This window comes from Sinohyriopsis cumingii, chromosome 12, assembly GCF_028554795.1.
Source record: "Sinohyriopsis cumingii isolate HCF-2022 chromosome 12, ASM2855479v2, whole genome shotgun sequence".
NCBI classification, from domain to species: Eukaryota; Metazoa; Mollusca; class Bivalvia; order Unionida; family Unionidae; genus Sinohyriopsis; species Sinohyriopsis cumingii.
In genome coordinates, this window is record NC_142972.1 from 23,966,581 (window position 1) to 23,990,868 (window position 24,288).

General features: G+C 34.9%; 1 protein-coding gene across 1 annotated transcript in view; it reads left to right on the forward strand.

The window, feature by feature from the left end:
* The window catches only part of LOC149786104 (neuron navigator 2-like), a 367,654-nt gene that overhangs the window by 325,264 nt on the left and 18,102 nt on the right, over nt 1–24,288 (forward strand). Inside the window, exons 13-21 of the mRNA XM_089978115.1 lie at nt 234–414; nt 1,568–1,704; nt 1,975–2,156; nt 3,877–4,024; nt 13,829–13,985; nt 14,517–14,608; nt 16,017–16,106; nt 18,508–18,601; nt 21,242–21,316. Of these exons, the coding sequence (XP_089834241.1) occupies nt 234–414; nt 1,568–1,704; nt 1,975–2,156; nt 3,877–4,024; nt 13,829–13,985; nt 14,517–14,608; nt 16,017–16,106; nt 18,508–18,601; nt 21,242–21,316 (1,156 nt within the window). The remainder of the gene's footprint in view (nt 1–233; nt 415–1,567; nt 1,705–1,974; nt 2,157–3,876; nt 4,025–13,828; nt 13,986–14,516; nt 14,609–16,016; nt 16,107–18,507; nt 18,602–21,241; nt 21,317–24,288) is intronic.

Below are 24,288 nucleotides of genomic sequence, written 5' to 3' on the forward strand. Positions count from 1 at the left end.
ATGGACTCTGTATTAGAATGTCTTAATATGAACTCTGAATATCATTATTTCTTTTTATGCAAACAACAATTTCTGACAGCATATTTCCACAATTATATTATAAACCCTTCAGTAGTGGAGATTCGTCTTTAGTCCTTGCCTGAGTGTTGGAGACATGTACAGATGAAAGGAGTGTCACTGTGCATCTATTTCATAGTGGTGCTGTGTTTTAAATTTTCCATATCTTCTTCCAGGACACGGAGTTAAATGACTTGCGAGCTACAATAGAGGCATTAAAGCGACAGAGTGGCTTGAGTATCCCTGATCCCATGCTAAATGCCAATGTTGGCCGGCGACACACAACCCCTGGGATGGTGGGCAAGGATTTAGTGCAAGGAGGAAGGCCACAGTTCCACACTCTACCCATGCCAAATGGTAAGACCACTGTTACCAAGAAACAACACTAAGAAATAAATAGGAAGTCTTCTCTTTTTTAAACGAAAATGATGCACCTTATTACAAAGATCTTTATGGGTACACATTGTGATCCATCAGTGTTTCAGTCAGTTCACACATCTTGTAGCAAGTAAACCACTGCAAAGCATGCACACATTTGTATCTTATTTAGTCGGTGAATTTCCTATCACAAGTAGATGTGCCTTTTAAAGATTTCATATCGAATATTGACAGAGTTAGTTACCTTTTTTCATCACTGTTAAAACTCCATTAAATGAGATCCTTGTAAATAGCATAGCTCAGAAACCTTTCAACATATTCTGACGCAGTTCAGTGTGTACATTTTCTCATAGAGGAGCCCTTTATGAGCTTTGTGTCATCAGCTCCATTTTGGGTAGACTTGTAACACATGAATGTTAACTTTATTTATTCATATGGTATGTTGTTTGTAATTACCACAGTTCAAGAACCTTTTAATATGCTCAGATGCATTTTGATGCAAACTATTATTCCTTAAACCTAGATGTGTCTTTTATGGGTTTCATCTTGTTAACTCATTTTGGACAGAGTTATGTCATCATCATTTTGAGGTGTCATGGCCCCAGAAGTCTCTTTTTGTTCTAGCAGAATTTCCTCAGTTGAAATACTATAGAAACAATTTTAGTGATGGGAGTCCCTTTTTTGCATCCATTAATCTTTCACAATTTCCTTACATTTAAAGATGATGCCATTCTTATAAATGAACATTTTTCAGTTTTCAATGAAATCCTCCAGAAACAGATGTGGAATTTAACTTCCTGCCTGTTTTTCCATGTGCACTTACTTTTTACTACAACAAATTTCTACTGGACAAAAAAATTATTGTATTTTGCTTTCAACATTAACTTTCTGGAATGTCAGAAGTTAAAGCATTGAACCCCTTGTGAAATGCCTGAACCTGTGGTGTGTAAGAATGAACAGTGTTGGAAGTTATGCTACGCTACACTGCAGTTTTTAAAATGTATTGTAACTTAAGTTAATCAATTATTATACCAAAATGTAGTTCATGGCTTTGAAGGACTTGTATTTACATAGCAAGCTTATGTAAGATCTGTTTTAAATTTCATTATTGGTCTGACTTTTGTCATTGTAGAGGCGAGAATAACACGTCAGATATCCTCCGACAGTATGTCCAGTATCAATAGCATGTCCAGCGCATGTAGCATGACCAGTCAGCAGTCAGCTGCTACAGATGGAGAACTCTGCAAGAAGAAGAAAAAGAAAGGATGGGTAGGTGTTTAATTTCCTCTGATTGTTAGAAAAACTTAATAACTAAAGGAACTAATATTACATATGTACCTTTTTAGCAAAATTTTGAGAAATCTTCATTTTATTTTCCATCTTCATTCTCCACAGATGACAGGAACCTTCAAAGTTTTGTGTACCTTCATTTTAATGTTTGAAATTGTTTTAATTGGAGCTATGAGAATGAGACAAATGGGGCAGATAAGTAAAGATAAAAACAAGAAGAAAATAGTTATACTTTCTTTTCCACTGCAGCTAAGAAGTTCATTCAGTAAGGCATTTTCCGGTAAGAAGAAGAACAAGAATGGTTCCCTGTCAGATGTAGAGCCTGATACAACCAGTCTGAGATCTACGCTATCCGTACCAAACTCTCCATTGCTCCAGGTTCACATGCAGAATGGTTCAGGGTTAATCAAGGGATCACACTCATCTGGAGCGTAAGTATCAAAGTACAGTCTGACCTGCATTGACAAATGGTTTAGGGGTTGTCAAAAGTTATTGGTATTGTTGTGGGTTTAGCTCCATTTTTCAGCACATGCTAGGCTGTACATGGAGGCTAGTATAACTCATGGAAGAAGAACCCAGGAAACCAGCGACCCACAGGAAGCTTATGGCAAACTTTCTTGTTATGGAAAGGATCATACTCACCTGAAATAAAAAAACCTGGACATCATCAAGCATTCATTGTAGATTCATTCTGAGTTAATCAAAGGGTCACTTGTCTGAAGCATTTGTATTTTGCTATTGGTATTTTACATAGCTAAGGGACCAAGAAATCCAAAATCAATTAGGAATATATAGGTTAGTGTTCATTGGTATTTTATATAGCTAAGGGACCAAGAAATCCCAAACCAATTAGAAATGTATAGGTTAGTGTGCATTTTGTTGTGTTTCTCAAGATAAATATCAATGACCATAAGTTCTTACATAGAAAAGTACAGAAAAAGTACCCCATCACAAGGGGCCCAGAGTGGCCGAGTGGTCTAAAGCGCTCACCGTTCTGGATCACTGCCATCTCACCTCTGTCTTCGTGGGTTCGAGTCCAAGGCTCAGCTAGCGTGGGTACGTGGGAAAGCCTGCTAGTAGCTTCTCGTGGGTCGGTGGTTCTTCCCTGGGTTTTCCAGGGTTCTTCCTCCGCCAGTTATACTGGCCGCCATGTATAGCCTATCTTGTGCTGAAAACTGGCGTTAAACCCTAGAACAACAACAACAACAACCCCATCACAAATTACCCATAAAATATTAGCTGAACTATGCTTAAATATTCATAAGATTTGCACAGGTTTAAAATCTTAGATTTCTTTTATCAAATGCACAAGAAATGGGTAAATTGTTGAGTGAATTTGTTCATTGTGATTCATTTATTAAGATCACATTTAAAACCTGCATGTTTGACTTATGGCTGGTTACTAAAGATTTTCAAAGGTCTTGTGTACTTTTTGTAGTCTTTATTATTCTCTTAAAGTACAAAACTGTTATTGTAGTTATTAAAATTGTACCAGGAATTTTATCTTTTACTTTTTAATATGAAAGAAGAGTTGCAACCATATAATTTTATGTCACTTTCTCCATAATGTTATGATACATTAAAATTACATGTGATGTCACTTTCTCCATAATGTTGTGATACATTAAAATTACATGTGATGTCACTTTCTCCATAATGTTATGATAGATTAAAATTACATGTGATGTCACTTTCTCCATAATGTTGTGATATATTAAAATTACATGTGATGTCACTTTTTTCATAATATTATGATACATTAAAATTACATGTGATGTCACTTTCTCCATAATTTTGTGATACATTGAAATTACGTGTGATGTCACTTTCTCCATAATGTTGTGATACATTGAAATTACATGTGATGTCACTTTCTCCATAATGTTGTGATACATTAAAATTATGTGTGATGTCACTTTCTCCATAATGTTGTGATACATTGAAATTACAAGTGGTGTCTCTTCATTATTTTAATTTAATGATCATATAATTTTAGGCTGCACAGTAAGAGTTCATTATTCTAAAGCAGACAACATTAACTCCAACTCTAAATGTGAAGCATATTCATACTTTAAGATTTTCTCCATACTTGATGTTTAACATTAATCACAGATAGCTTAGAATTGGAACATCTTGGGTTTTCTTCTACAGGTTGTGTGAGGGTGATGACACCATAACTGTGTCAGAGCTAAAGAAGCTGCTGAGAGATAAGGACATGAAATTGACTGACATAAGGCTGGAAGCATTGTCTTCTGCTCACCAGCTGGAGCAGCTCAGAGAAACCATGAATAAAATGAAGGTACACTAAAACCTGCTCTTAATGTTATCTTAAAATGGAGGATGCTTTTCTGTCAAAGACACTGGTGGGAAAATGTTTTGATAGCCCCACTGCATAATGGTTGCAGTAAATGCGAAACCTTTTTCCTTCAGAGTTGATGAATTGAAATAATGGTTAATAATTATCAACCCAGTGTGGCTGAGAAATATTTTTCTCATAATTGTGTCATATTCTTCATTATTTGCTGTCACAGTCTCTTTGTGGGAATAGTTACCTCAGACTCAATAGCTTACGTTTTATCCATCCTCTTTCATGTAAATTTTCATTATCTGATTATTTCTTATGACCTTCCTTACAAAACTAATGTAGTAAACACATTATAACATGGTCATTTAAACCAATGTTAATTAGTCATACCAGAAGTGTTTTGTTTGAACTGTTTTGAAGTTCTGTTAATTTGGTCACTTAGCCCAATATACATACAAGAAGTACTAGAACTTCCATACATGTGACAGCTATAAATGACCACATACTGTTGTATTACAGGATTTGAATGAATAAATTAAGAGAGGTTACATTCAAGCATTCACTATGCCCAGAGGGCAATGAAAAACATCACTGATCAACAGACACAGATACCATTCATGATACTGAGCTGAATCAACTAGAACTGTTAAGCTGCCTTCTGCTCACGTGGGTGAATTTGATCAGTTCCACTTGCATGAATCCACTGCTGGAACTCATGTTTCCTAAGACCTGATTTCATGAGCAGCTGTACATTGGATACCAGACTTGTCTTTGGAGGCTGGGTCTACTTCTGATACTGTCATTGATTAAAGTCATTGGATGAGGATCTTGAGTCTGATTCAAACTATAATTCAGACTGGTCATCACTTGTTAGATTATGATGTCTAGACTGAGCATATGTTATATTTTGATCTGGATCAGCTGGACAGTGAACATCATTGTCTTGGCCAGTAAACAGTGACCATGTTATGCTGAATTTTAGAAATTTAAAAAAGTTGACATATGATACAAATATTTTAAGTTTTATTTTATTTTTCATGTTTCATTATATAAATAACTTGCTAAGGGCTGATATTCATGTCTGTCTGAATTAACCACTGAGCCATTGGCTGCTGTTTTCATGTATGATAAAAAGTACGACCAGTTGATCATGGATAGGACCAGCAATATTTTCAGGTTACTGGTCCAGTGAGCCTGGCTAGTTTCACACTGCACATACACCAGGAATACTCCATTATTTTCTACAGTTTGATCCAAAATATTTCAAAGAAAGGCTAAAAGGACAAGCAGAGAAAATAAAATTGTGGCATTGTGCATGAGAAGGCATTTGAAAATTCTGAATATGCAGACCTTACCATGTCATAATCATAGTTCAGCATACACATTTGAGAACTAAATGCAGTAACTTAAATAATGATTTATTCCTAAATCATGTTTCTAATAATAGGTACTGCAGACAAGTAGCATAGCTGCCAAGTGTCCCAGTTTTCTGGTATTTTGGACCTGAATATGGGTGTACATTTTTCTTGTGAAATATCCACGTTTTTAATTAAACAAAAAAAAAAATTCATGCAACTCTGCGTTTAGAATGGGCACCCAGTTCCATTTTGAGAGAAATGTATCACATGTATATAGGGATACAGAGTTCTAGTCATGTTACAAAGGAAGGCAGAAGATTCAGAATTTTCTCCAGCAAAGAAAAGAAAACAGAATTGAAAGGCCAATTCAGATCTTGTTTAGATTTTTGAAACCATCTAGTAAAAGAGAAAACTTTGCATTTTACAAATTGTGTAATTGTGATTTTGCCATTGGGCATGGAGGCACCCATGACATAAAACAGCATGAAAATGCTAATAATCATCAGGTTGCTGATTCATCATCCACAACTCAGCCTGAACTTACAACATACATGTATATAAATACCAGAAAGAACCTTTATGTAATTTGATCAAAGTTTAGTTTACTAAATTTATTTTAGAAACAAACCTTCCTCTTTCAGTTACTAGTGTTGCTAGTGATTTATTTCACACTTTTTCCGGACAGTAAAAAAAACCCACATAGAACTCAGATCGTCAATGAAAGATGGTACATTAGAATCGATAATGATTGAAAAAAATAAGACGTGAAAAAGGCTTCTATAAACAGCCTATGTCAGAGTGTGTGTTACACTCTTGCACATTCTGAATGGACATTCAAATGGAACAGTGTGCCTGTTCAGATGGTGCGAGAGTGCAACACATGCATTTTGGACATTAAATAATTTAGTAAGTTACTGTCCTACTTTACTAATAGTTGTAGATGTTATAAATAGTTACATGTGCAATAAAGTTTTAAAAATCAGTATTTGTGAAAATCAGTAATTTTGTCATAAGCAGTCAGTATTTTTATACTCAGGGGATGGCAGCTATGAGGTAAAAACAGCTGAACATTATGCAACTTTGAGTTATCGTGTTTTCCTCACATTACTGAGCCAACTTACAATTGACATTATTGTCCGACAGTCCACTGTATTCCAATGAAATTAAGACACAAATATTTATGGCAGTGCAAACCTTCATAAAATTATCAAAGCCTTTTTAAGTTAACACACAGGTCACAACCAAACAAGTGTATTCCATCCTTATTTACCATTAAATGATCTTTGAAACAATTAGATATAATAGAAATGACCAAGTGTACTTTTATATTTATATATGATTTATCTACTTTAAATTGTTGGACAGTATTGAATGTTCAGTTTACTCTGTAATAGGCAGACAGTTTTCATCAAGCTTCCAGCTTTCTGCTGAATCGACGTATATATTATAATGTTATATATGATACATTAAAGTATTTTCTTGAAAAATAATGTTCAAACAAACAACAGAATCACAGATGTTCCAGTTTCTGTGTTTAAAATTGTACATAAATAAAGGATGAGTAAAAGTTTAAATTTTGCCCTGTAGGCCAAGTGGCTAAGTAAAAGTTATAAGTTCCAAGTTTGCACAGTAGGCTAACTAGCTAAATAAAAATTAAAAGTATAAAGTTTACCCAGTAGGCCAAGTAATTAAATGCAGTCTGATTAAAATCAAATCTCCACTGTCCTACATGTAAATCTGACAGCTACTGTTTAGGGGTCATGTTTTGTGACCTGCGAATTAGCCAATGGAGATGCAGCTTTCAAAAATCTGAAGGAGAATCAAATCGTTCATCACACATTTATGTTCTTCAGCCACTCTGCTCAGTCTCCCAAATGCAGAGATATAAGACTTCATCTGATTTGCTGAGAAAATTATAGATTATGTTAATAACATAGGTCACCAGAACATGATCCCTAAGTACTCGCTGTCAGATCTTCATGTAGGACAGTGGAGATCTTATTTTAATCAGATTGGGCTACTTGAAAATTAAAAGTTCCAGGTTTGCCCAGTAGGACAAGTGGCTAAATGAAAACTTTTTGTAGCCCTAGTGTCCTCAATTTCACTATTATTCCATTGATATTGAACCACATTAGTATAATGTGTAGAGTAAGTTTGCTTCATAGCTATGTAGTTACATTTTACTACATTATTATGTAGGTCAGGGTTACTGTGTGCATTGTGGGCTTGTGTGTATGTGTGTCTGTGTTATTTACCAGGTCTAGACTTCATGCCACAGTAATAAGGTCAAGACTATTACTCATTGAAAGTGTTAGTATTCTGCTCAAGTCTGTATACATGATCATTACCCTTATGCCTGCAGTTCATTATTAACATATTAAAACAAAGCAGAAAATGAAGGCAATTTCATTATGTCAACATTTACCCATAAACTGTTTGTAAACATCTGCTTAGCAACTATTGCTAATTAATTTTATACATTGAGGATGTAAATATGCCAAAATCATTGGTCCATAATACATTGAAATGGAAGGTATCCACTGAGGCCTGTGGTTTTAAATTTCCTTGTTCAGTGGATTTATTCTATGAAAACAAGGAATAAGTTGTCATTTTTTTGGTCATTTTTTTTAATGGTTGGAAGAACTTTATTCCAATTGACAGCTGTTTCACTTTTTTGATTTACCTCAGAATAACAACCTCCAGAATATGTATCTATGTTTTCTATTGATCGCATTTGTTTTACCTGACTTGTATTGCTAAGCTTGACATGTCATGCCAGATTTTGCTGAATAGGAAGACTGATATGGATTTAAATTAAAAGAATTTTTCCATAACTAATAATTTGGGTAACCAAATAAAATAGTCATGGTTTGGGGGTTCATAGATTATACAAATTTGTAATTACAAGACAATGTTTATTTGATCAGTTTTTCTCTTGAACAGAATAGTGAATATCTACTACATAAATGACATTTTTAGTTCTTACAGAAAAATATCCAGAGTCAAACACAACAGTGGCCAGCATTAATTTATGGGTCATGTTATCAAATTGAACTAATTTCCTGTCAGTAAAGGACTGTAATAGAGTGTCCCTAATCAGGAAAGGATAGCTTTGGTTTCTTTTCCTGAAGAGTTATTTAGAGGTCATAAATCTTTTAATGAAATAAATTCAGCATTGAACACGAGTAACCTCTTAATTTAAAATGCAAAGAATGTTCACAGAAAAGCCATAATCTTGTCTGCTCATGAATATTAGATAAATCGTAGCTGGCAAGCAAATAGATTCTAGGCCAGACCTGATGGATATGCAAAAATAGGTCAAGATAACTACCTATAACTAGGGGAGAGGCCCCATTGTAACCATAGGGAGCCATATTTTTGAAGATTCTTTCTCAGTGGTATTAAATTATTCTATATCTAGCTAATAGATCCAAATAAGTGTCTCACATCTTATTTTCCTTGTTTTTTTCTAACCCACCATGCAATCAGAGGGGTATTAATTGTGGCCCTTCAGAGTAGCACCATTAAATTTAGAGCTTGCCTGACTATAATGGCTAGTGAGCTTATAGCATGGGCATGGATCCATTGTACTGCATTAGTCATCCATAATGACTTGTGCGCCTATCCATCAAAAGTTGCTTGTTACCACTCTGGAGTCCATATCTATGATTCAGTTTTAATTAAACTTGGAACATGGGTTAATATCATCAGTATTTCACATGAGTTGATAATGAGCAAGATTTTTGTGTATTAATGAGGTAATCTTAAATCAGATTGATTAGCCTTGTTACTACTTGGGGAGGTTTGTTTCCTATCTGATCTTAAGCAAAGTTGAAATATATTCTTACATCAGGGTTTGAAACAAGTTCATTAATGAGAAAAATCTCACTAGTAAGGTAATTATGCATCTAATTGACTTAGCTTATTACCACTATGTAGGCCATATTTCTGATCTGATTTTGATGAAACTTGGAATGTGAGCTTATGTCATGGACATCTCGTATGAGTTTGATAATGAGAAAAAAACATGCATACTACTTAGGTGATCTTGCATCTGATTCTAATTAGCTTGTTACACCTGTGGAAGCCATATTTCTAAAATGATTAGATCAAACTTTAAATATAGAATTACATAATATATTGGATGGATTCAGTAATGTGTGTGTGTGTGTGTGTGTGATTTGGATTTTTAACATAGCTTTAACAATTTTTCAGTCATATCGCTACGATGTCTGTGATATGGCAGTTTATAGTGATGTCTGGCACAGGGGCATCATGCCACAGACATGTAGCATGATGTCCCACCCAGTCACATTATCCTGACACCAGGCCAACTAGTCCTAACACAAACCTCTTGATGCTGAACATCTAGTGAGGCAGCTGTTAGTACCATTTGTATGTATCTTTGGTAAGACTCAGCCAGGGTTTGAACCAATGACCTCCCACATCCAAGATGGATGCTCTAACTACTAGACCACTGGAGCATCATCAGTAATGAGAAAGTTTAATATGTAAGAATAAGGCTATAATGTATCAAATTAGCTAACCATGTTACCACTCCTATGGCCACTTTTCTGATGATTTTGATCATCCCATTCATGAACTGTATTTGTTACTTTTTTCCTTTTCCCATCTTTTGACAATGAAAACTCACATAAGTGACATTTGATATTTTATTAATTTGTTCAGCACATGTAAACAGTCATATATCAGTCTTACATAATGTTGTAAAAAGTTGCTTGAGCTTTCTAAGATAGAATAATTAAGGTTTTTGTCACACTAGTTCAGTTTTGCTTCAGACTTTAAAAATCTTAATTTAATTATCTAATTGAAAGTTGTGAATATATTCAGTGCTTATTATATCACATGTATATGCAAATGTTTATTGGATTTGAATCCGCTGACTTGCGACCACTTGGATTTACATTTTAGTAGGCTTCTTTTCAAGACAAGAATGGAATCTTTCAAGTACAGAATGGAATATTTCAAGTCAAGAATGGAATATTTCAAGTACAGAATGGAATATTCCAAGCCAAGAATGGAATATTTCAAACCAAGAATGGAATGTTTCAAGTCAAGAATGGAATATTTCAAGCCAAGAATGGAATATTTGAAGTACAAAATGGAATATTTCAAGCCAAGAATGGAATATTTGAAGTACAGAATGGAATATTTCAAGTAATGAAGCGATATTTCAAGTTAAGAAAGGAATATTCTGAACAAAGAATGAAATATTTTGAGTAAAGAATGGAATATTTAAAATACAGAATAGAATATTTCAGATAATGAAGTGATATTTCAGGTAACAAAAGGAATATTCTGAGTAAAGAATGGAATAATTCAAGCAAAGATTAGATACATTTTGAGCAAAGAATGGAATATTTTAGCCAAAAAAGTTTTGATATTATTAAGAAATGTATGAGGGTAAAATGGTGTGGAATACAAATTTACTCTATCGCATTGTTTGAGCTACAATTTCCACAAACATTTTCCTCTGATTATTTCCATCAGTAACAGCTCTTTTAACTTTAACCTGCCCTGATTAGTCTCAGTTAGGGTGGCTTGGGCAACTGTTTCAGTTGGGCCCAGCCCTTATCCATTCAGACCTCTGGTTAGATTTTGCATTTGGGTAATGTAAAAGAGGATGGCTATGACCTTTTATCATGACTACATTACTATTCTCAGGGGGCCCCGAACGGCAGAGTAATCTAAAATGCTCTCCGTTACAGATCACTGCCATCTCACCTCTGTCTGCGTGGATTGAGTCTCGGATGCAGCCAGTGTGGGTATGTGAGAAAGCTTGCCAGTAGCTTCTCGAGGGTCATTGGTTCTTTCCGGGGACTTCCCGGGTTCTTCCTCCACCAATAATACTGACCGCCATGTATAGCCTATCGTGTGCTGGAAAATGGCATTAAACCCTACAACAACAACTATTCTCAGTGTTTCCCTTTACACACATTTGTGTGTCAGGGACGCACACTGGAGAAAATTGACACACATTTTGTTGCCATATGGGTTTTTTTATGCAAAGGATTTGCATAATGCAGTAAGGATTTATTTAATATCCAATGCTTTTGATGAGGGATGGCATCGTGTATACTTTGAGGATAGGTATAGTCTGATTCCCTGTTTTGTATGCTCCCTGCATTGCACTCCGCTATACAGAGCATACGAAACAGGGAACCAGACTAGCATAGGCATTGTTATGATGGAATAGCTTCCCCATATCTCACGAGCTCTCACGCGATTTCCATTGAGCTCAGCAAGATGTAGTCCAGGTGTTTAACCTCAATGCTTGCTGCACTAAAATGTGATCTCAAGATTAAAATGGCATGCACTATGAATCATTAGCCAAGAAAGTGAAAGAAGCAGAACACAAAGGAGTAACTGTGGATCTAACTTTAATGAAAATGGAGAAAATAATTCCCTTGACTGGAATATAGCCCATCAATTGGGATTACTGGTGTGACTTCTCATCGGGTGATTGTGAAGACTGCAAAAGTGAATAATCCTTTCATGATAGGGTTTAAGAATTTTTGAAAAATCTGCACTTGTTTGCCACAAGATATATGGAGAACACATTTTCACCCAAGACATTCACAACAAAGAAATCGGTAAACTTGCAGAGACAAATGCATCATTTGGATTACAATGTCAGGTGGTCATTGCAGATTTTTTTGATTTTTAACTTTACTGTAATAAAAGAAAGATCTTAGAGTTCAAGTGTAACTTAATAAAGAGAAGATGAATCTGTAGCGTCTTTGATTTTTGGATGAATGTGTTTTAGGACAAAGTACAATGAAACTGATGATAGTACACATTTTATGATAGGCAGTAAATTAACTGCCATTTGGTTAAAAGATTTATTTGGCTTTTTGTAATGGCTTATATGTAATGTGTTGGTCTATAATATTGCTACAAAGAGATTAAAAGGAGACTGCTAAAAGTACAACTTTAAAAGAACAATGAACTAATAAAATTATTCTTTGAATGGCTAATGCATTTGTGTGTTAATTTCGCATGTTGGTTTATTTGTATTTTGAGAGAGAGAGAGAGACTGTTGTGCAAGTTGCAATATCCTATTTCAAGCTGAAAAAAGTTGTCAGTACATTTTTGACCCCCACATTTTTTATTTGACCCACAGTTCTGACACCAATTTTTTTTTTTTACCCTCAATTTTACACCCCTGGGAGATGCACTGAATTATTCTCTTTTATTATCCCATAAATATAAGGTCTTTAGACAGTTTTAACATGTGGATGAAATTTATTTAATAAATAATATAGTTAGATTATTTGAACCTTGGATGTAGGTTTTGGCATGCCTGAATGATTTCTGGCTGAACAATGCACATGTTCAGAGACTAATTGCAAATGATCTGGAAAACATACAACATGAGCCCTTTGCTGTGGATATTACTGTTGACTATGACACTGATCATAACTCTAGTCCTTCAATTAGCATTACAACTTGGGCACCTTGTTGAGGATATTACTGTTGAGTATGATCAACACTGATCATAACTTAAGTCATCCAATTAGCATTACAACTTGGCCACCTTGTTGAGGATATTTCTGTTAATTATGACACTGATCATAACTCTAGTCATCCAATTAGCATTACAACTTGGGCACTTTTTTGAGAATATTACTGCTGAGTATGATCAACACTGATCATAACTCTAATTGGACAATTAGCATTACAACTTGGGCACCTTGCCTAAGATATTACAGTTGAGTATGATCAACAGGGATCATAACTCTAATTATCCAGTTACCATTACAAGTAACATTCAGCAGATATCACTATGCTAATTCAATTCTCATATGGGTTTTCTCTCAGATCCATTTATTTTCCCCTGTTGTGATATTTTTCTTTGTCTTTTCCAAACTCATTGTCTCTGTGTGTTGTTTCTATCCTGTCTCAGTGTCACTCCCCCTGAAAGAAAAGGCAAACTAACAAAAGAACCAGTGATGGGAAAAAAATTAGTACTTCATGTAAACTTGCCATTTTTTCTTCCTACCAATATTATTTGTCTTAATTGTCATTATTTTCTTCATGCTAAATTATATACCTTGATTGCCACTATGTTCTTCATCCCTGTTTATTTCCATAAAAATGCAAAAGATGCACGAAGTATTGCTGTATGAGTCAGAAGGTTAAGGAAAAGGGTTTTGTTTTACTTGCTTGCTGTCTGAAACAGAAGCACTTGCTTTCTAAAAATATATTGGATTTTTTTTATTCAGAGTTATAAGAACTTTACAGAATATATCAGTTGAGATAATTCAAAACTTCTTGAGACAAGGATATAGTAAGAAAAACATTTGATAAAATTCTTTATCCTAATGAATATAAGATGTCTGGTTTTTTTTCAGATCTTGAATTTCATTAAAGGTTTATATTTTAGTAACATTTAATAATGATTTTTTGGTTGTTTCAGACTGAAATGGGTGCCTTGAAAGCAGACAATGATCGTCTTCAGAAACTGATATGTAGCAAAGGATTAAACACTTCACAGAATTCTTTGGTGCAACATAGTCGGTCTAGCAGTGATTCTCTAGAGCGCACTGTCAGCTTAACAGAGCAAACAAGTCTAGGTAAGAAAGAGTTTTCAATTAATCAACATAACCATCTGTATTTTTATAATATTAGAAATAATGTAATTGTGATGAAATACAGTGAAACCATTCAACGTAACGGTCTGTATTCTTACAATGTGAGAAACAGTGTCAATGCAGTGAAACCAGTCAGCATAAGGCTGAATTCTTCATGATATAAGAAAGTTATGAATGTGATATAGTGTACTGAAAGCAGTCAGCACAAGTCTGAATTCTTCATGATATGAGAAATAATGTTAATGCAATGCAGTACATTATTGCAGTAGTTATTAGTCTTGTGAGGACACCCCTGAGAGAAAGATGAAAGGGAGATAAAATGTTAATATGGTGGAATCTAATCAAGGTGATAAAATCCTTGAGAATGGGGCTTTATGGAAAGTAGACTATTGCATGTATCTTTCCACTTAAACAAATGCATATTATCTTTATCACTGACAAAAAAATTCCTTACATTGTGTTAGTCTTTCTTGGGAAAAGCATCAATCAGACTTACCTATTTTCCCATTTCAGATTTGCTGCTGCATGAGAGTAATGACAGAGAAGGAAGGAGGGTTACAATAACAGTATACCTAGGTTCAAATCCTGACCCAATTAGGACTAAGGTAAACTCTTGTATTATGGAAAAAAGAAACGCTATTTCAGATATAGCACATTTGTTATGCAGATTTGTTACCATCAGTATACTCTTTATATTAAACTTGTGGAGTCAAGATAAGAGTTTCTCAGCCAGTGCTCAGATTACATTTTTATATGCCATGAGGCAGAGGTTGTCATCTTGCATTGTCTATATGCACATTCACTTGTCTATTCCCTTTATCATTTCTGCTCAATAACTAGAGTTCTGTACCATCAGCCATTTCCAAACTCTTTAATAGCTTGCATTCAAAGAAGGAAGAATTTTAACGATTATTGGGGTCAAGATCAAAGGTCAAGGCCATTGACTGAAAAATGAACAATTATTTGCTCACAATAACATTAGTTCTACATCACAAATTTGGACCAGACTTTGTGGTTGGCTTGCACTTGGAATACTGAAAAAGCCTCTCAATTTGGCAGTTGAAATATCTTGGGTGAGTGCCACTGACTGCAAGAAGAAAATTGGTTTCTGCACAATCACATTAGTTCTGCATATCAGACCTGGACTAAATGTTGTGGATGGCTTGCATTTGGGGTAAATAACACTTACAAATTTTGTGGGGAAAATGTCAAGATCACCAGCTAAAAAAATGAAAAATGGTTTCTGCACAAATATTTCAGCTCTTGACATGTGCTTTCATCAAAGTATGTGGATGACTAACACTTCAGTAAGAAAAGCCTAGTGATCATGAGGTCAATGATCAGGGTCAGCGTGACTCAAAGAAGAAAACTGGGTTTTGCATAATAACTTTACTTCTAGACTGCATATATTGACCAAAGTGTGTGGAGGGCTTGCAGTTAAGCAAGAGACCTATTGATTTGGTGGTAAAGGGGCAAGGTCATTGCTACTCAAAAGAAACATTGGTTTTGCACATTGCTTTTTGTTATGAGTTTGTTCATAAAAAAATATATATTTGGGGTCTAAAGGTGAAGGTTATGGTGAGTCTAACGACAAAGAGTAATGATTTTTGCACCAAAAATTGGGTTCAAGACTGCATACTTTGACCAAAGGTCATGGTCATTGAGACACTTTCATTGTACACTTTTTGAAATTTATTAAATGCAGAAAGGAGTAACAAGTGAAAACACTGAATCCTAGTTCTGCAGGTCATGATTATGTGATTTTATTTATAAGCAGAGGGTTCAGTCAAGAAAGCAAAACAATATCTCATGTGTTAACAGACAGCAAATTGTGTGGATTACAATAAAATAAAGTAATGCTTTCTCAGGTGACAAGTTAAATAATCAAGTTAAAAGCCGAAGATCATTCCAGCCAGCAACATAATTACAGTTCTTGGAAGACAGATGATTAATAAAATTTGATACTTTAACATGCCCTTTGCTGAATGAATCTTTTTTTTTTTTTTCACTCAGAAACCTCCAGAGGTGCTAATTGGGTCACTGTCTGTCAGTGGCAAAACAAAGTGGGATATTTTAGACAATATAAACAGAAAAATATTCAAGGTGAGTGAAATAGACATTTTGTCCCATGCATTCCAAACTGGCTGACATTTAACTATTAATGTTCCATATGTCTTTGAGTGGCAGTTACTGGTACCTTCCACATGTGTATTTAACCTATATTGGCCCTGTACAATGTGTGTGACTGAACAGTTTACATCACAGTGGTAATCATCTGCAGTTAAATCCAGTTTTGGAGCCTTGAATTAGATTCCATTGTCCTATTACTATACTGATGCCCCACCCACCCACCCCAGCTGCAAAGTTGAAGCTCCAAGACTGTAATCTTATTATTTATTCATGTCAATTCTACGGTAAGATGCAGCTTTCCCTTATTATAGTGTAGTAGTTTGCTTCCATTAATACCAATCGCATTATGTACCAAACCACATTTTACTGAGAACAGTGATATATATGGAACTGCAGTACATTGAGAATATCATAATATAGAGAGCTGTGTTATAGCAGTCACTATCAGAATTTCTTAAGTAATGAGTTTTACAAAGGGAAATGAAGATATAAGGCTAGGATTTCCCTTGTTTTCTTTCAACCTATATCGTTATACATTAGTATGATTTTGGTCATGGGGGTAATTTTAGTACCACATTATATCCGGACTCACATTACAGCAAGGTGCATTATAATGGAGATGCAACTCAAAGACTTAGGTGTTTGTAGTGGTTGGTCTTTGGTTTATAGAAAACTGGAGACAACTGTTGACATTGGTTGGACAACCACTTGACCTTTGACCTTTTAGGTGCTGGAACTGTTGATCAAAAACCTGTAACTCTAAAGCTAGTGTATCACCTCTGAGCTACTCTGGTTTTCCCAGTTTATAATGTTTTTCATGGGAACCACAAAAAATGTAGTAGTTTAGGTGAAGTCATATACTAAGGTATCTATTAATGAGGGATACACCTGTTGTGTCCCCTAGACATTAAAGTAAGAAAACACTGTCTTCAAATAAGCAACACTAAATTATAAGAAGTAATAACCAGATGTTATAATTATTCCTTATAATATGGTAGTACAATGAAACCTACTTTTTTGGACACCAGCACTATGTGAAGGTCATGTGCTTATTGATACCTTTTCTAATTTCACTTACATATTAAGCTGTGTGTAAATGACATCTGTCCAAAAGACTACATTCCTTTTATCTTCTCTTGTCCCTTGTGTTTTCATGTCCACTATGTTTTATTTTTCCATTGTATATTCTGTTATCCATTGTGTGTTATCTTGTCCCTTCTCTGTTATCTTGTCCATTTTTTTCTTCCCTTATTCCTTGAGTGATGTCTTGTCCCTTGTGTATTGTCTTGTCCCTTTCATCTTCCTTAGTCCCTTGTATGTTCTCTTGTCCGTTTTATCTTCCTTTGTTCCTTGTATGTTCTCTTGTCCTTGATATCTTCTCTTGTCCCTTGTGAGTTCTCATATCTTTTGTTCTTTGTGTTCTCATGTCTTTTGTGTGTTCTCTTGCTTCTTGTGTCTTATCTTGTCCCTTTTATCTTCCTTTGTTCCTTGTGTGTTCCCTTTTCCTTGACATCTTCTCTTGCCCTTTGTGAGTTCTCAAGTCTTTTGTGTGTTCTTATGTCTTTTGTGTGTTCTCTTGCTCCTTGTGAGTTCTCATCTTTTGTGTGTTCTTTTATTCTTTATGTGTTCTCATGTCTTTTGTGTGTTCTCTTGCTCCTTGTGTCTTATCTTGTCCCTTTTATCTTCCTTTGTTCCTTGTGTCTTATCTTGTCCCTTTTATCTTCCTTTGTTCCTTGTGTTTTATCTTGTCCCTTTTATCTTCCTTTGTTCCTTGTGTGTTTTCTTGTCCTTTGCATCTTCCTTTTGTCCCTTGTGTTTTCTTGTCCTTTTGTGTGTTCTCTGGTCTCTTGTGTGCTTATTGTCAACAAGTATCACTGATAGTTCATTTTTGGTCCTTTTTATTTTGTCTTGTCCCTTGTAAGTTCTCTTGTATGGACTCTTTCATCAGGTAATGCTGTATGACCCTTATGTGGTCCTTTGTGTGTTCTCTTCCCTTGAATATTCTCAGAACATCTACAATTATTACAGCCCTATGCTTTTTGGTTTGATGTTATGTACGTGATACAAGTGGCCTGTTTTTGCTTGTACACCATGAAATTTGTTAGTGAATTCATATGAACTGCATACATTTCTGGTAAATAAATGACTGAATTCAGTTTTTTTCATTGGGTACTGAGTATTTTTGGGGTACCACACGCCACAAATTTAAAGGTCCAACAAATAGCAGTCAGTATGTGAAAACAAAAGGACAGTATTCACAGTTCACAAATTTGTTTTAACTAAAATGCCACCCCCCACCCCCCAAGTCAAAACCACAAAATCCTATACTTGCAGATGCATGAGTTGAACAATTTGTCACTTTTCATACTTTCAGGAATATGTATTACGGATTGATCCTGTCACAAATTTGGGCCTCAGTTCAGAAAGTGTCTTTTCTTACCACATAGGAGAAATTGTCAGAACAAAAGGTAGGACATGAAGCTTTTTTATATTTGTCAACCTTGATCTATGGAAATATAAGTTCCTATAGTTAACTGCATGTACTTTTTAAATAAGAATCTTCATATCCCTAAAAACTTCCTTTATCATAAGCAACTGACCTGCATCACTTGTGTAGCAATGTCAAATTCACAGAGTTAAATTCTAATGTTTCTTCTCAGTCAAAGAAGTGTACAAAAATGAGGGTCATTTCTTACAAAGGAGAGGCCAGCACTGAGGCTGTCAGGTAGATGACAACTTATGATGATAGCATGTCTCCCAGCCATCTCAGTATTTTATACAAATATTTATGAAATCACAATATGTTTTCCTCCCTATATGTTTTCCTTATTCTCTCTAAACCACAGTACAGAGTAAAACCTGACTTAAAATATGATTTGTTTTTCACAGCAACTCTCATTTAAGATAAGATTCTTAATGCACAGGTTAATTTTTGTTACATAACGTAATTATCTTTATTAAAAAGCTGTGTATTTATCTTGAGGAGGTAATTTTGGTGGCATTAGGAGTGGTATTTCAAGACAGACATTTACTGTAGAAAAGCAAACAACAGGACAAAACAGAATGTCAAATAATCTGTATTTTAAAAAATGGATTCTTTGGATTGTAGTGCTTCATCTATGAATGTGATTGTGTGCTTTATTTGGGTGATGAACAGTGGTAGCCAAGGAATGACAGGTATTGTTGAACTGACAAAAGTTTCTTAACAAAATGACTGGCTATCTAATCTCATTCATCAGAATGTGATTAGACATGCTCATTTTGTTATAGAAATTGCATCCCTTGTTCAACTGACTTCAGCATTCCCTGGCTACCATCACCTTTCAGACAACTGAAATGGCTGTCAACAGTTAGATAAACACAACCACTTAATTGTGCCTGGATTTTCATCAGTAAGGAGAAAGGCATCAGAGTAAGTAAGTACAGATAAAGCGGTTAGACACTAAGCTATGCAACTGTAAATACTAGCTGCCAACTACATTAATTGATATTCTTGAAAATTTGGCCTCCAGCTTCCCTGTTGAAGCTGTGGGACCAGAGTTATGCAGTGTTGATCATTTTGATGGTAAGATTCCACTCTTTCTTTCTCCACCTTCCATCAGTTATATCAGAGTAAATATACATTGTAGAACTGCCATCGTTCACACACACACACACACACACACACACCACCCTTTCCATCATACATATCAGGATCAACATCTTACATTATTGGACTGCCATCATTCCCTCCCCTCACCCTTCAGTCCTACATATTAGGACCAATATCTTACATTATTGGACTGCCATCATTCCCTCCCCTCACCCTTCAATCCTACATATTAAGACCAATATCTTACATTATTGGACTGCAATCATTCCCTCCCCTCACCCTTCAGTCCTACATATTAGGACCAATATCTTACATTATTGGACTGCAATCATTCCCTCCCCTCACCCTTCAATCCTACATATTAAGACCAATATCTTACATTATTGGACTGCAATCATTCCCTCCTCTCACCCTTCAATCCTACATATTAAGACCAATATCTTACATTATTGGACTGCAATCATTCCGTCCCCTCACCCTTCAATCCTACGTATTAGGACCAATATCTTACATTATTGGACTGCAATCATTCCCTCCCCTCACCCTTCAATCCTACATATTAAGACCAATATCTTACATTATTGGACTGCAATCATTCCGTCCCCTCACCCTTCAATCCTACGTATTAGGACCAATATCTTACATTATTGGACTGCAGTCATTGAGAAAATGATAGTAATGCTAGTGCATCTTACATGATGTTCAGTGGTATGTTGAGTCATAATTCCATGCTATAATTTTAAAGAACAAGTCAATGCTGTATATATATTGTCTCACAATTCTATGCTATACTTTTAAATAAGAAGTCAATGCTAGATATGTTGGCTCAAAATTCCATGCTATACCTTTAAAGAACAAGTCTGTACTGGATATGTTTATGGGAATTCTTAGTTTCAGTAGTAACTTAACTTTGGTAGAAATGCAACCTGGTTGCAGTGTTATACTTTCAAATGTAATGTAAAATGGGACATGTAATTGTACTCACTTTTATCCTGCTTTCATTTTTAGTAAATATTTTAGGCCCAATTGAGAGGCTCCACCTATGACCAGATTGACCCCCCTTTTTTCAACTTTTAAATAAGGGGGACAGTGCACAAACTTATTAAATCCTAGATGTAACCCTGCCGTGCTCATACAGGCAAGATAGGAACTTCTAACATGGCTAGGTACAAACTTCAGACATAGTCATAATACAGTTGAATACAGCAACTGATTTAGAAGATATGCCATTTTTGGAAACATTGATATTGTTGGCAAGGCCAGTTATACCATATATGCATAAAAAGAATGATAAACATATCTTGCCTTTCATAGACAGTAAGCTAGCATTTAATACTGACATTCATTTAAGGGAGGTTATACGATTGTACAGTCATTGCTGAAGGGAGGTAATGCAAAGTGATCACACACATTATTTTTCTCTTGTTCAGTCCACCATCGAGAACTTTTATAAATTAATTAATGGAGTAATATCGTACTCAGAAAATAGTAATTTCCAGCTTTACATCTGTTTCAGACTCGGAGCCACCAGAGCTTCTACCAATAGGCTACCTTGTTGGCGATACAATGCAGATTGGAATCTGTCTGAAGGGTACAATTTTATATTTTAAACTTTGATTTATGTTACTTTGATGGTACAAAACCAATCACCAGTACGTTGCCATAGTTAAAATAAAAGCTTAACTGGCACAGTGTGTTTGATGAGGATAAAATGTGGTTTATAAACAGTAGATATTTTTATAAACAGAATGTACCACTGCAGCAGATTGTGGTATACACTACAGCACATTCATGGGTCTGGGGGAGAAATTATCACTTAAACAAGGAAACACACATGGTTTCACTGTATTGGTTGTTTTTTTTTCATTTAAATTAACCCTGAAAATGAAATAAATGAATATTAAGTACCCTAATTATTGGAATACTAATTAAATCACAATGGTCCATCCTGTAAGGATGAAATGTTCTACTGTCATTCGGAAGGAAGAAAGATCATGCCAAGAATAGACCAATAAGGAAAGACAGAAAAAATACATGGACAGATAACAAAGACATATTACAAAGAATAAAGTAAATTCTGTGTCCATGTAGACAACATGAATGTCATTATAGCAGACATGCCTACCGTCTCGCATTTTGCATATTAGTCCCACAAAATACCCAAATTTGCCTTTGTGTCCCGCAAATACACATTTAGTGTTGAAAATCCGCAAACGTTGGGTTCAAAAATCTGTACGTCATAAAATATGCTATCACCGACCAGAACAGGAAATTATCAAATCTGCACATGCATGATGGTTTAAAATAGCCATTGCAAACACTTGTGATCTGAAGTGGTTCTAATACAAAAATCTACATTCACTGATTCTTTTACATGCTGTTTACAATGAGTTGTTTTTGATTCTGGACAAAAAATTCTGTGGCTTCTAAAAAGCAATTGGACATCGTTGAAAGTGATTCTAAACTTACATCAAAAAAATTTTCACAGTGTTTTCGAATAGAATACACTGAGGAGTATGAATTTATAAAGCCAGGAAAAAATGCAGACACAAATGCTTTCTGCAACATCTGTAATTGTGAATTTTCAATAAAGTCTGAAGGAATGTTCGATGTAAGCAGACACATTTCATGAAAAAATTTTCTGACCTTGAAAAAGAAGTTTAAAGCTCTAAGAAAATTGTTTGATTTTTTTTTTTCATTATTGGCTGGATCTAGTGCGACCTCATCTTCTATGCCTAAGTCTGATGTAATTAGAGCTGAAGTTAGGTTAGTAGATATTATTACTGAACTCAATCTGCCTATGAGCACACTTGATACATTTTCAAAGGCTTTTAAAATTATGTTTAGTGACTGACATTGCTAAACAATTTCATTGTGGTAGATCAAAAGGAACTGCTATATTGTTAAAGAAATAGCAGCCAATACTACATTAAAATTTGCTGAAAGAATTTGAAATTGCCCATTCACTGTTTCTACAGATGGAAGCAATGATCAAGGAAACTTTAAGATCCTTCCTCCTGTTATCAGAACTGTTGACCCAGTATTATCATCAGTAACATCAGACATTCTGTCAGTCCCTGTTTGTGAGTTTTCTCCCAAGCGAGAAAAAATCAAACAGAGTTTAGGAGTAAATTGAGTGCAGAGACTGTAGAGACACTTTTAATTTCAAAATGTAGACCAAGGTCAGCAACAGATAGGATCTGCACTGAAAATGAGCTACAGGACCTGAAAAGTGCTTACTATAGGTCCATTAGGATGAATTGAGTAGTGCTGGACTTGAATTTTGTATATTTGTATAAATTGTAAATAGGTTTGTACAGGGTTCTGTTCATAAATATTTATTATAAATATGCATTACTGGTATTTAATGATGTTTTGAGAGAATTAATTATGTTTATTCATTCTGACATACCTACATTCCTCATTTTCATGCTCTGTCCCTAATTTTTCGGTGGTGGCATCCCTCAAAAACATTTTCTGGGGTAGGCATGATCAGCTAAACTAAGTATCTTGTGACCATTTAAGCATCATGACAAATTACTTCAGCATGAGGTAATTATAAATTATAGTTACCCAATTAACGGAACTGGGATAATTTTATATTTCTAGCAAATGCATGCCTCTGTCTTATATTTTCTATATGTGAAGATACAACAAGGAACACAGAATGTCATTGCAGTGAGCAAATGCTAATGAACAAACTGACAAATATGCAAATAAGCAAAACAAATAGGCAGTATACTTTTTTTAATATACCAGTAATCAGTTATTTATTGCATCCCTGCATTTGAAATACATGTATACAAACTACTTTATTCAGGATTTCTGACCATAATGCAGTGTAATGAACTGCAATATATTGAACTCCAAAATTGCAAACAACAATACTGCATGTGTTTACAATTAACTTCAAGATAACATACAATAAATACTTATTAAAGGTTGGTACTCTTACTGACTGCACCATTATAACATGAAATTATTATATTCTTAAAGAACACAGACATCTGTTTAGAACCATGAACCTAAATACTTTAAATAAAGTTCAAAATGATTTCGTTTATGTACCAATTACATACTTCATATGTCTTTTTAATTTGCAATGATGTTTCAGTTGTTCTGTATAGGACTAGCTTTCCTGTGAGTAAGCATGGGCAGGACTAGCCTGTCCCTTCATAAATTTTTGTTCTGTGATCTGTACCAAAGAAAACCAGTCAGTTTCTCTTTTATGGGTGACTGACCACTTGATCTATTATGTCCAGAGTTTAGTCTTCATTGGTCAGTAATACAGGTAAAACAGTTGCATTTATAGTAGGTTCACCATGGGTTATATACAGAAATCAATAAAAGCATAATAAAAAAAAAGATCATCTTCATTTACTTTGTAGAATATTGTACCTGTTACACCACTATCTGCAGTTTGGGACCATGGGTAGTAAATTAGTTGCATGTATCATTTCATTTTGGAACCGTGGGTAATTCATAAGTTGCATGTGCCATTTCAGAGGTTATTGCTGTGCATATCTGAATGCTGACATTCCACAATGAACTTGTTGCATTTGT